A 10,224-nucleotide genomic window follows, 5' to 3' on the forward strand; every position below is an offset into this window, starting at 1 on the left:
AGGGCCATTCATGCCCTGTCCCGTGCAGGAACGTGACTGGCCCAGAATAGACTGCAGGAACCCCCAGGGGGCAGGGAGGGGGCCCCTGCACTCCCCAAACTTCTCTGTTTTGGGAAGAGAGCCCAGGAAAAGCTGCAGCTCCTCGCAGAGGCCAAAGGGTTAAAGGGTGGTTCAATCCATGGATTCTGCCCCGGGCAGAGAGCCCTTTGAGGGGCAGCCCCTGCTCTGCCTGGGGATGGAGCCAGCAGAGGGGACAGGGCCAGGTCACCTCCTGCTGCCCCTCAGAGCCTCCAGCTGGCAATGGACTTGATTGCTCCTGTGTGAGCCCAACAAAAAGCCCAGCCCCAGAGTCCCAGGAATGCACCAAGGTTCAGGAATGATCCACAGAGCTCCAGAGTCAGCTCTGGGACACAAGAGGTGGAAACGTCTCTGGGTATTACTGGACAAAAAGGGGCAGCAGCTGGGTGCTCCAGGCAAGGCCAGGCATGGGCTGTGTCCATCCAGCCCAGCCCACCAAACCTCTGTCCTTCCCACTTAAACCTGGCTCTACCTCTGTGTCCTTCCCACTTAAACTTGGCTTTACCTCCATCCTCCCCACTAAACCTGGCTTTACTTCCATGCCCTTCCCACTTAAACCTGCCTCTACCTTTGTGTTCTTCCCACTTAAACCTGACTCTTCCTCTGTGTCCTTCCCACTAAACTTGGCTCTACCTCTGTGTCCTTCCCACTAAACCTGATTCAACCTGCTGTCCTTCCCACTTAAACCTGGCTTTACCTCTGTGTCCTTTCCACTAAACCTGGCTTTATCTCCATGCCCTTCCCACTTAAACCTGGCTTTTTCTGCTGTCCTTCCCACTTAAACCTGGTTTTTCCTGCTGTTTGTCCCACTTAAACCTGACTCTACCTCTGTGTCCTTCCCACTAAACCTGATTTGACCTGCTGTCCTTCCCACTTAAACCTGGCTTTACCTCTGTGTCCTTCCCAGTAAACCAGGCTCTACCTACTGTCCTTCCCACTTAAACCTGTCTCTATCTCCGTGCCCTTCCCACTAAATCTGGCTTTTCCTGCATACACACATGATTTCTACCCTATTTACAAGCCTTGACCACTGAGAAAAGCCAGGCTGGCCCAGTTCTCATCAGCAACTTTGAACAAATCTTGAGATGGGGATCCCGTCACTCACGGAGCAGATAGTGCCACCCCCCGTGCAGCTTTATTTGTTTGTTATTTTCACTCCTTCCCAGAGCTGTCCCGTGTTTGTGCCGCTTTTCCCTCCTCCATCCCCATCCCTCCCTCAGCCATTGGTCGCAGGGGCTGCGCTGGGGGAGCCCTGGGATGTTCTATAAAACCTCCCACTGCAAGGAGCATTCCCCGCAGCTCCAGCCCCTCCCAAAAGCCAACTCCAGCATCCAAAGCAGTGCAGCTCCCCCAGGACATGCCCAGCGTCCCGGGCAGGGGGAAGGAGCCCTGAGGAACAGCTCCCAAATTCCATGGTCAGCAGGAAGGTAACGACTCCGATGGAAAGCTTTGCTGTTCTGTGCATTAATCTGCAGACAAAACGATTCCTTGTGTCAGGGTGATTTTTTGCAGGGATTTTTCCCTCTGGGGAAGGCGTTGGAGGGACCACGGTGCCTGGACAAGGTCCAGGAGGTGGCAGGCAGAGGAGGAACCCAGCACACCTGGGATGGAAAGTCCTTCTGCTCCCGGAGCAGGCTGGGCTCGGGGCAGGGAGCGGTGGGATGTGCTGCTGTCACCTCCCTCCCTCCTCTCCTCCATCCACAGAGATTGTGCTGCAATATTTATCCACAAAAAAGCTGGGTTTGGTGTCTGGAGAGGTGAGTCTGGAGAGGTGGAACTGCTCTGGTAGGGAGGGAGAGGAGGAGGAGGATGGAAGGAGAGGCTGCTGGAGGTGAGGATGCTGCCTGGGATGTGCTGGGCTCTCCTGGGCTCCCAGGGAAGAGGGATTCCAATCCCATCACGGCACCTTTCAGGGGGATTTAGGCTCTGTAGAGCTGAGGTGACTGAATCAGTTTTCAGTCTGATTTTCTCTCTGGGAGTCTCTCCCTGATTCCCTGAATCCATGCCAGGATTCCAGTGGCTTCAGCTGCCATTTGGGCTGGGCACAGTTAAAATTCCCCCCGGGATGGGTGAAAGCAATTCTGGATCTGGGGTTTAACCATGCTGGTATTGGTTTCCCAGCTGAACAAGCTTCTTGATACTCCTGTGCCTCAGTTTCCCTCAGCTGAGGAAGGGCTGTGCTTCCAAGCACTCCAAGATAGGAAGAGCAAGGAGTAAATGGGCTGTTAGGCAGGAGAGAACCATTCCTCTTTGCCTAAATTCTTTAATTAATTCTTTAATTAAAGATTTAAATCTTTAATAAAAGATTTGACTCAGTTTAAGGCGAGATGGGGAGGAAGTGTTTTTCCTCCCCAGTGCTCTGCCGCTGCGCCGTGGAGGGGCTGGGCAGGAGCCCTGTCCTGTGATCCTCCCTCACATGAGCTCCTCTGCCAAGCCCCAGGGTTTTTATGCTTCCACATTTTTCTTCAGCAGAGCTCTGAGGTCAGGCTGGGCTGATGAAAGAGCCCAGGGCTGCGGGGAGCTCTGGGCACGTTCCCTGTCCCAGGGCTGCTCAGGCACCCTGTGCCAGTGTCCCCGCTGTCCTCCAGCCACGAGTGGCTGTGCCATCCAAAGCTATCAAAGGTAGAATTCCTACCTCAGGCAGGAATTCTGAGCTGGGTCTGCCCTCTCCTGAGAGCTGCAATCCTGTGGGCACGGTGGGGAGGAGAGGCTGGGACACCCCCAGTGGACTCCTGTCCTGGGCGTGCCCCAAAACCACAACCTGAACCTGTCAGGCACAAAATACCCCAAAACTAAACCCTACAGCTCCCTGACAGGAGGGGACAGCCGGGGGAACGGGCTCTGCTGCAGGGAACAGGGACAGGAGGAGAGGGAATGGCCTCAGGCTGGGCCAGGGGAAGCTCAGGTGGATACCAGGAGGAATTTCCCCATGGAAAAGGTGCTCAGGCCTTGGAAGGGGCTGCCCGGGGAGGTTTGGAGTGCCCATCCCTGCAGGTATCCAAGGAACACCTGGACTCGGTGCTCTGGGCTGGTGACAAGGTGGGGATTGGGCACAGCTTGGACTCGATGATCCTGGAGGGCTTTTCCAATGTCAGTGATTCTGGGATTCTAAGTGAGGGGTGGGATGGGCACAGAAGGGAACTGGGACTGTCCACAGGAGCAGCAATGCAGGAGGTGCAGTCCCTGCTGCCACACTCACTGAGCACAGGCAGGTGTCCCAGCCGCTGCAGGGCCACGTCAGAGGCACAAGGGACGGTTTGTTCCCCTTCCAGTTTGTTCTGCTGAACTGTTTAAATTTAGCAGCACAAACCTCACCCTCAGGGTCAACAGCTCTGGCCTGGTGGGATCCGATCTGGCATCGTTTCTGTTTGCTGGGATGATGGAGCTCTCCAGCAACTCATAAATAGAATTGACTCATAAAATAGAATATCCCAGCTTTGAAGGGACCCACAGGATCAGTCCCTGGCCCTGCCCAGACCCCCAGCAATGCCACCCGGCATCCCTGGCAGTGCTGTCCAAAGGCTCCTGGAGCTCTGGCAGCCTCAGGGCTGTGCCCATTCCCTGGGGAGCCTGGGCAGTGCCAGCACCTCTGGAGGAAGAACCTTTCCTGATATCCAGCCTGACCCTCCCTGACACAGCTCCAGCTGTTCTCTGGGGTCTGTCCCTGCTCACAGTGAGCAGAGACTGGAGTTACCTCTTGTGAGGAGCTTTCAGACCCCCATGAGGTCTGACCTCAGCCTCCTCCTCTCCAGGCTGAGCAACTTTTCTTCTCTCCAATATCCCACCTCTCCACCCTCTGCTAAACAATTTCTCTCCCTGATCCCTTTCTCCACTGGCAGATCCCAGCAGGACCCCGAGGACATCCCAGAAGCACCATGAGGACTCCTGCCTCCATCTTCACGGCCTCAGCAGGACCAATCCCAGCTCCTGCCGCTCTGGCCATTGTCCTGAGCTGCCTCTTCTCCGGGGGGCACAGCCAGACCCCGCGGGCCTTCCAGGAGAGCACCGTGGCCCTGGAGGGGCTGGGCCACGAGCAGGCCTACAGCCTGGTGCTGCGGGGTGTGCCAGCGCCCAACGCGTCGGACGGCGCCGGCGGGAGCGGCCCCTCGGAGCCGCCGCTGCTGCCCGTGTGCGCCCGGCCCGCCGACATCCGCCACGTCTTCAAGTACATCAACACCATTGTGTCCTGCACCATCTTCATCGTGGGCATCATCGGCAACTCCACGCTGCTGCGCATCATCTACAAGAACAAGTGCATGAGGAACGGCCCCAACGTCCTCATCGCCAGCCTGGCCCTGGGGGACCTGCTCTACATCCTCATCGCACTGCCCATCAACGTCTACAAGGTGGGCTCCGCCTGGCATGGTGGGGATGGGGGTGATCCTACCTCGGGGGCCTGGGAGTTGCTCCTGGGAGGAGATAGGGCTGCCCCTGGATCCTTGGAAGTGTCCAAGGCCAGTTTGGATGGGGCTTGGAGCAGCCTGGGATGGTGGAGGGTGTCCCTGCCTGTGGCAAGGGGGAGGGACTGGATGGGCTTTGAGGTCCCTCTGAAGCCCTTCTGGATTCCATGGTTTGTGTTGGTGCTGAGGCCGGAGGAAAGAGCTGGAATGGGTGGGTGGTTCTGGGCTCCAGGGGCCAGGGGGACAGAAGGGCTGTGAACTCAGTCTCATTCTCCTCTGGAAGGAGTGGCCTGGATTTCTCCAGCTGTCAGGACACATTGTCCCCACCTCTGCTTGTCCCAGCTGAGCGTGGGGCCACAGAGCCTGTGTTCAGTCAGGAAAGTGAGTGTGCTCAGGGGTCAGAGTCTGCAAAAGGCTTGGGACACATGGCTTTGAAGATGTCCAGGCTGGACTTCGGCTGTGTCAGAGCATGACTTTCATTCTCACTTTCACAATAACCCAAAGGAGCCCAGTGTGGAGTTCAGGACTCAGATCCATTCAAAACCCCCCAGGGTCTGGAGTCAGGGCCTGCTGTCTGGACCATCCTTCATCTCTGTGTCCAGTCAGGGAAATCAAAGTTTCCCAGTGCCAGCAAACCATGGGAAAGTGGCCACATTCCCAGTGCTGGGAAGCTGAGGGTGCTCTCCCTGCTCTCTGTGGGCTCCCCACACCTCGTGGGTGCACCCACAGATAGGGAGCTGGGAGCACATTCCCAAAGCAGCCTGGTAACCTGTGGATCCTCCCCAGCTCCTGGCCAAGGACTGGCCCTTCGGGGTGCAGGTCTGCAAGCTGGTGCCCTTCATCCAGAAAGCCTCCGTGGGCATCACGGTGCTCAGCCTCTGTGCCCTCAGCATCGACAGGTAAGACACAGGAGCCACCCCTGCCCTGCCAAGCCTGCCCCTGGCCCTTGGCTGGGACCAGAGGCAGAACCAGGAGCTCGTTCCCAGGCCAGTGCCAAGATGGGGACAGACTGCTCTCATGTGGAGCTGGAATCCAGCAGGAACTCTCTGGTGGACAAAGCTGAAATCCTGCTGGGAAAGGCTGAGGGGAGGATCATGGTGTGGGTGGGGTGGTGAGGAAGGGTGGCCAAGGACAGCCCCTATGCTATGCCATGCCACGCCATGCCATGCCATGCCATCCACTGAGCCCCTGCTTCCCATTCCCACACTTGGGAAGGTCCCGAGGTGCAGGAGGAAGGTGTGAGGGACAGAACCTTTGGTGACAATTCCAACCTGCACCTTCTGCTCCCCTCCCTGGCTGCTTTTCTCCCTCCCATCTGCTCCTGTCCCGTTCCCACCCCGGGCAGGTACCGAGCCGTGGCGTCCTGGAGCCGGATCCAGGGCATTGGGATCCCCATGTGGAAGGCCGTGGAGGTGCTGCTGATCTGGGCCGTGGCCATCGTGCTGGCAGTGCCCGAGGCCATCGCCTTCGACATGGTGGAGCTGAGCTACTGGGAGCAGCACCTGTGGGTGTGCATGCTGGCCTCGGAGCAGAAGTCCCGCTTCATGAGGGTACCCATGCATCCCCACCCCAATCCCAGCTCCGACCCTAATCCAATCCTGCTTCAGGAGGATACGTGTGCATCCTAATCCCAGTCCCAACCCAAATCCAATACTACCTATCCCAATCCCACTTAATGAGGGTACCTGTGCATCCCAATCCCGACCCTAATCCAAATCCTGCTTCAGGAGGATATGTGTGCATCCTAATCCCAATCCCAACCCAATCCCAATTACAATACCCATCCCAATCCCAACCCTAATGCCAATCCCACTTCAGGAGGGTACATGTGCATCCCAACCCCAACTCTGGTCCCAATCCCAATCCCAATCCCAACTCAAATCCCAATCTCAGTTCTGCTTCAGGAGGGTACGTGTGCATCCCATTCCAAATCCAAATCCAAATCCAAATCCAAATCCAAATCCAAATCCAAATCCAAATCCAAATCCAAATCCAAATCCCAATCCAAATCCAAATCCAAATCGCAATCCTGCTCCAGGAGGGTACGTGTGCATCCCAAGCTACCCCTGCTGCCCTTTCCCCATTTCCAGCTGTTCCTTCTCCCTTTCCCCCGCAGTTCTACCGGGATGTGAAGGACTGGTGGCTTTTTGGCTTCTATTTCTGCCTGCCCTTGGTGTGCACGGGCATCTTCTACACCCTCATGTCCTGTGAGATGCTGAGCAAGAGGAACGGGATGAGGATTGCTCTGAATGACCACATGAAACGGGTGAGAGAGCCAGGGAGGAATCCTGACATTCCCCAAGAGTGCTGTTGGAGGGGGGACACTTCCCATCCCTGTGAAGGACAGGATGAGCTGGCAAAGCCTCACAGAGGAACTTGGCACGTTGATGCAGGGATTACATCAGGGAAAAGGGCCTTCAGCTCCATAATCTCCAGCCTCGGGGATGACCCCAAACCCTTCTGGCCACAGCCCAGCTTCATTAGAGCTCTCCTGGTCATTTATCCCAGCACACACCACACTGGACCAAAGGCTGGATGTGCCAAATCCCAGACAAGGGGTGCAGGAAGAGTTCATTGTCCCCTCCCACGCTTTGGGAATGATTCCCTGAGGAGCTCCAGCTGGTTGTCACCTTAACAGTGTGATGGGTGGATGGAGGAGGCCCCGTGTCCCAGGGAACACCATCCCAGCAGAGCCACCAGGAGTGATGGTGGGGAGGGGTCTGGCCCACGTGGAGCTACTGCTGCCCTGCCCTTTTCTACAGCCTGGACCTGATGCAGAATTCCAGGAGCAACCTGGGCTGGTGCAAAATGTCCCTGCCCACAGCAGGACAAGACGAGCTTTAAGATTCCTTCCAATCCAAACCAAAGCATTCCACGATTTGGGACCTGCTCCCCTGTGCTCATCCTCCCCCCTGCTCCTGTCTGGCAGCGCCGGGAGGTGGCCAAGACCGTGTTCTGCCTGGTGGTGATCTTCGCACTCTGCTGGCTGCCCCTGCACCTCAGCCGCATCCTCAAGAAAACCATCTACGACCAGATGGACCCCAACCGCTGCGAGCTGCTCAGGTAGGGCCCCCAGCAGGTGACACTGGCCTGGGAGCCCCAAAGGTGACACCAGCCTGGGAGCCCCAGAAGGTGACACTGGCCTGGGAACCCCAGAAGGTGACACCAGCCTTGGAGCCCCAGAAGGTGACACTGGCCTGGGAACCCCAAAGGTGACACTGGCCTGGGAGCCCCAAAGGTGACACCAGCCTTGGAGCCCCAGAAGGTGACACTGGCCTGGGAGTCCCAGAAGGTGACACCAGCCTGGGAGCCCCAGAAGGTGACACTGGCCTGGGAGCCCCAGAAGGTGACACCAGCCTTGGAGCCCCACTGGCACCAGCACAGGCCCTGTCGGGTTGGACCAGACTGGGGGAGCTGCCTTCCACCTCCTGCTTTCAGTAATTCCCTGCACTGCCCTCCTGATGGGCACAGAGAGGATGGGGGGACATGAGAAGGGTTAAATTATATTTTGGAATGTTCCTGTGAGGCTGAGGTCTCCTAGGCATAGGAACATTTCCAGCAGGGCTGAGGGCTCCTCACTTTCTGCCAGGTGGGAGGTGTCCATCTCCCTCCCCTTCCACCCATCAACCAAAATCCAGCCCAGGCCAGGGGCTGCTGCTGTGCTGGGGTTTGGGAACATCAGGAGCACCAGGAGAAATCACAGCTCATGTTCTTGGCTTCCTCAGGGAATGCTCCATACAAGGAAAAGTGTTTGTTCTCAGGGAAGGATGGATTTGTGCTCAGCTCTGTTATCAGTCACTGCTCCTCCATGGAAGCAGGATCCCAGGCCAGGCAGTTTGGAAATTCCCTCTGTTCTTCACGAGCTTCTGACATATCTGTTCTCTCCCTTCCCATCCCAGTTTTCTCCTGGTGATGGATTATTTTGGGATCAACATGGCCTCCCTCAACTCCTGCATCAACCCCGTGGCTCTGTACTTTGTCAGCCGGAAATTCAAGAACTGCTTCCAGGTAGGAATGATCCCTCCAGAGCTCCTGGCTGCACTCACCAGGCCCAGGGACACAAGCTGATCTTATTCCTCATCCCAAATTTTCCCCATTAGATACCTACCTTCTCCAAGTACACCAGAGCTCAGTACCCTGCTGGGGGGAGGCTTTTGTGAGAGCAGGATTTAGGATAAGCCAAAAATTCCCTGTCACTCTGGGACAGGAATATCCCCACAAACCCTCAGACCAGGAGCTGGGGCTGCTGCAGACTTTGAACCCAAGACGCTGGGAGGTAATTTTTAGGAGTAGTGAAGCCCTGAGAAAGAAAGGGAAGGCGATTGGGATGGGATGGGATGGGAGTTGGGCACAGCTAAGCATCACCTGTATTTTCTGTTCCCTAATGAAAAGAACACACAATTATAAAAAATGCCCCCAAATTTTAGTGTCCTCATTTCCTACCCTCACCAGCCCGATCCTGGAAAACCTGCTCCCAGCAAAATGCAGGACAGCAGTGCTCAGCAATTCCCAGCCTGGCACTGTTCAGGGACACCTGCTGGCACGATGTGGGAATATTTCCTCCTCTTTTCCCATATCCCACGTGTGTGACCTCTCCCTCTTGTGTCTCCCCAGTCCTGCCTGTGCTGCTGGTGCCAGAGGCCAGCCCTGAGCATCACCCCCACGGACGAGAAGGGATCTGTTGGGAAGTGGAAAGCCACGGGGCAGGAGCTGGGGCTGGACCGGAGCAGCTCCCGCCTGAGCAACAAGTACAGCTCTTCCTAAATCCCTGCCACTGTCCAGGACACGGCACAAGGACAGCAGGACCCCTCTGATCCTCTCCCAGGCTCTTCCTGGCTGGGCCTGAATCAGCTTTGCCTTTGTGTCCTAACCCAACTGGAAGGAGCTGGGGCATTCCCCAGGACCACCTCCAAGCCCAGCTCCTGGCCCCAGCGGTCACCCCTGCAGGAGAGGGAAGGACATTCACATCCTCACAGGACTTTTCATTTCCTTCCAGGAAAACCAAAGGACTTCTGGCCACTGCCTCGGGGTGGAACGTGGGGTGGAGGGATGCGTGTGGGAAGGGAAGGAATGTTGGGGTGAGGAGAAGAGGGAGAGTGACAATTCCCAGCTGTAAAAGCCAAGCAAAGCCTGTGAGGGACAGAGATGTCCTCGTGGTCATGTGGAGGTGGGAAAGGCAGTGGAGAAGATTCAATCTCAGCTGGAAGAGCCACTAGAACCAAGTAAAATATGGGAAAGGGCTCTCTGGAATTTATTATTGGCAGTAATTCATCCCCCAGGTGATTTGCCAGCAGTTTTCAAGGCCAGGTTGGACAGGGCTTGGAGCACCCTGGGATAGGGAAGGAGTCCTTGCCCATGGCAGGGGTGGGAGGAGAGGGAGTGGGAGTCCCTCCCAACCCAAACCAGTCTGTGAATCCATGTGATTCCATTCTAAGTTCTTGCCAAAACTTTCAGAAAATCTACATGAAAAAGCTGTATTTATCAGGTTTTTGACGATTTTTTGTTGGCTTTCCTACATCTCTCTTTTCCCTCTCTCTCTTTTCCTTCTTTTCCCCTTCTACCTTGTCACAGAAAAAAAAGGGAGAGAGGAAAAGGGGAGAAGAGATGAGACCTGCAATTAAAACATTTTCCAGGTGTTGGGATGGACTTGTAGCTTAACTGTCACTGAAATGTAAATGTTTTACAAATAAATCATGAAGACAAATGGGTTTGAGGAAAACAGACTGAGGAATATCAAGACCAGCCC

The 10,224-nt window shown here is 56.1% G+C and overlaps 1 protein-coding gene across 1 annotated transcript; it reads left to right on the top strand.

Annotated features, from left to right (window-relative positions):
- The first annotated feature begins 490 nt into the window (after nt 1–490).
- Nucleotides 491–10,197, top strand: LOC110477964 (endothelin receptor type B). The gene is made up of 8 exons (XM_021544232.3): nt 491–1,505; nt 3,918–4,424; nt 5,265–5,377; nt 5,824–6,028; nt 6,595–6,744; nt 7,408–7,541; nt 8,378–8,486; nt 9,093–10,197. The coding sequence occupies exons 1-8, from the start codon at nt 1,491–1,493 to the stop codon at nt 9,240–9,242; spliced, it is 1,383 nt and encodes a 460-aa protein (XP_021399907.1). The 5' UTR covers nt 491–1,490; the 3' UTR covers nt 9,243–10,197.
- Nucleotides 10,198–10,224: the final 27 nt, after the last annotated feature.

The sequence above is a fragment of the Lonchura striata genome, chromosome 4A, assembly GCF_050655825.1.
Source record: "Lonchura striata isolate lonStrDom1 chromosome 4A, ASM5065582v1, whole genome shotgun sequence".
NCBI classification, from domain to species: Eukaryota; Metazoa; Chordata; class Aves; order Passeriformes; family Estrildidae; genus Lonchura; species Lonchura striata.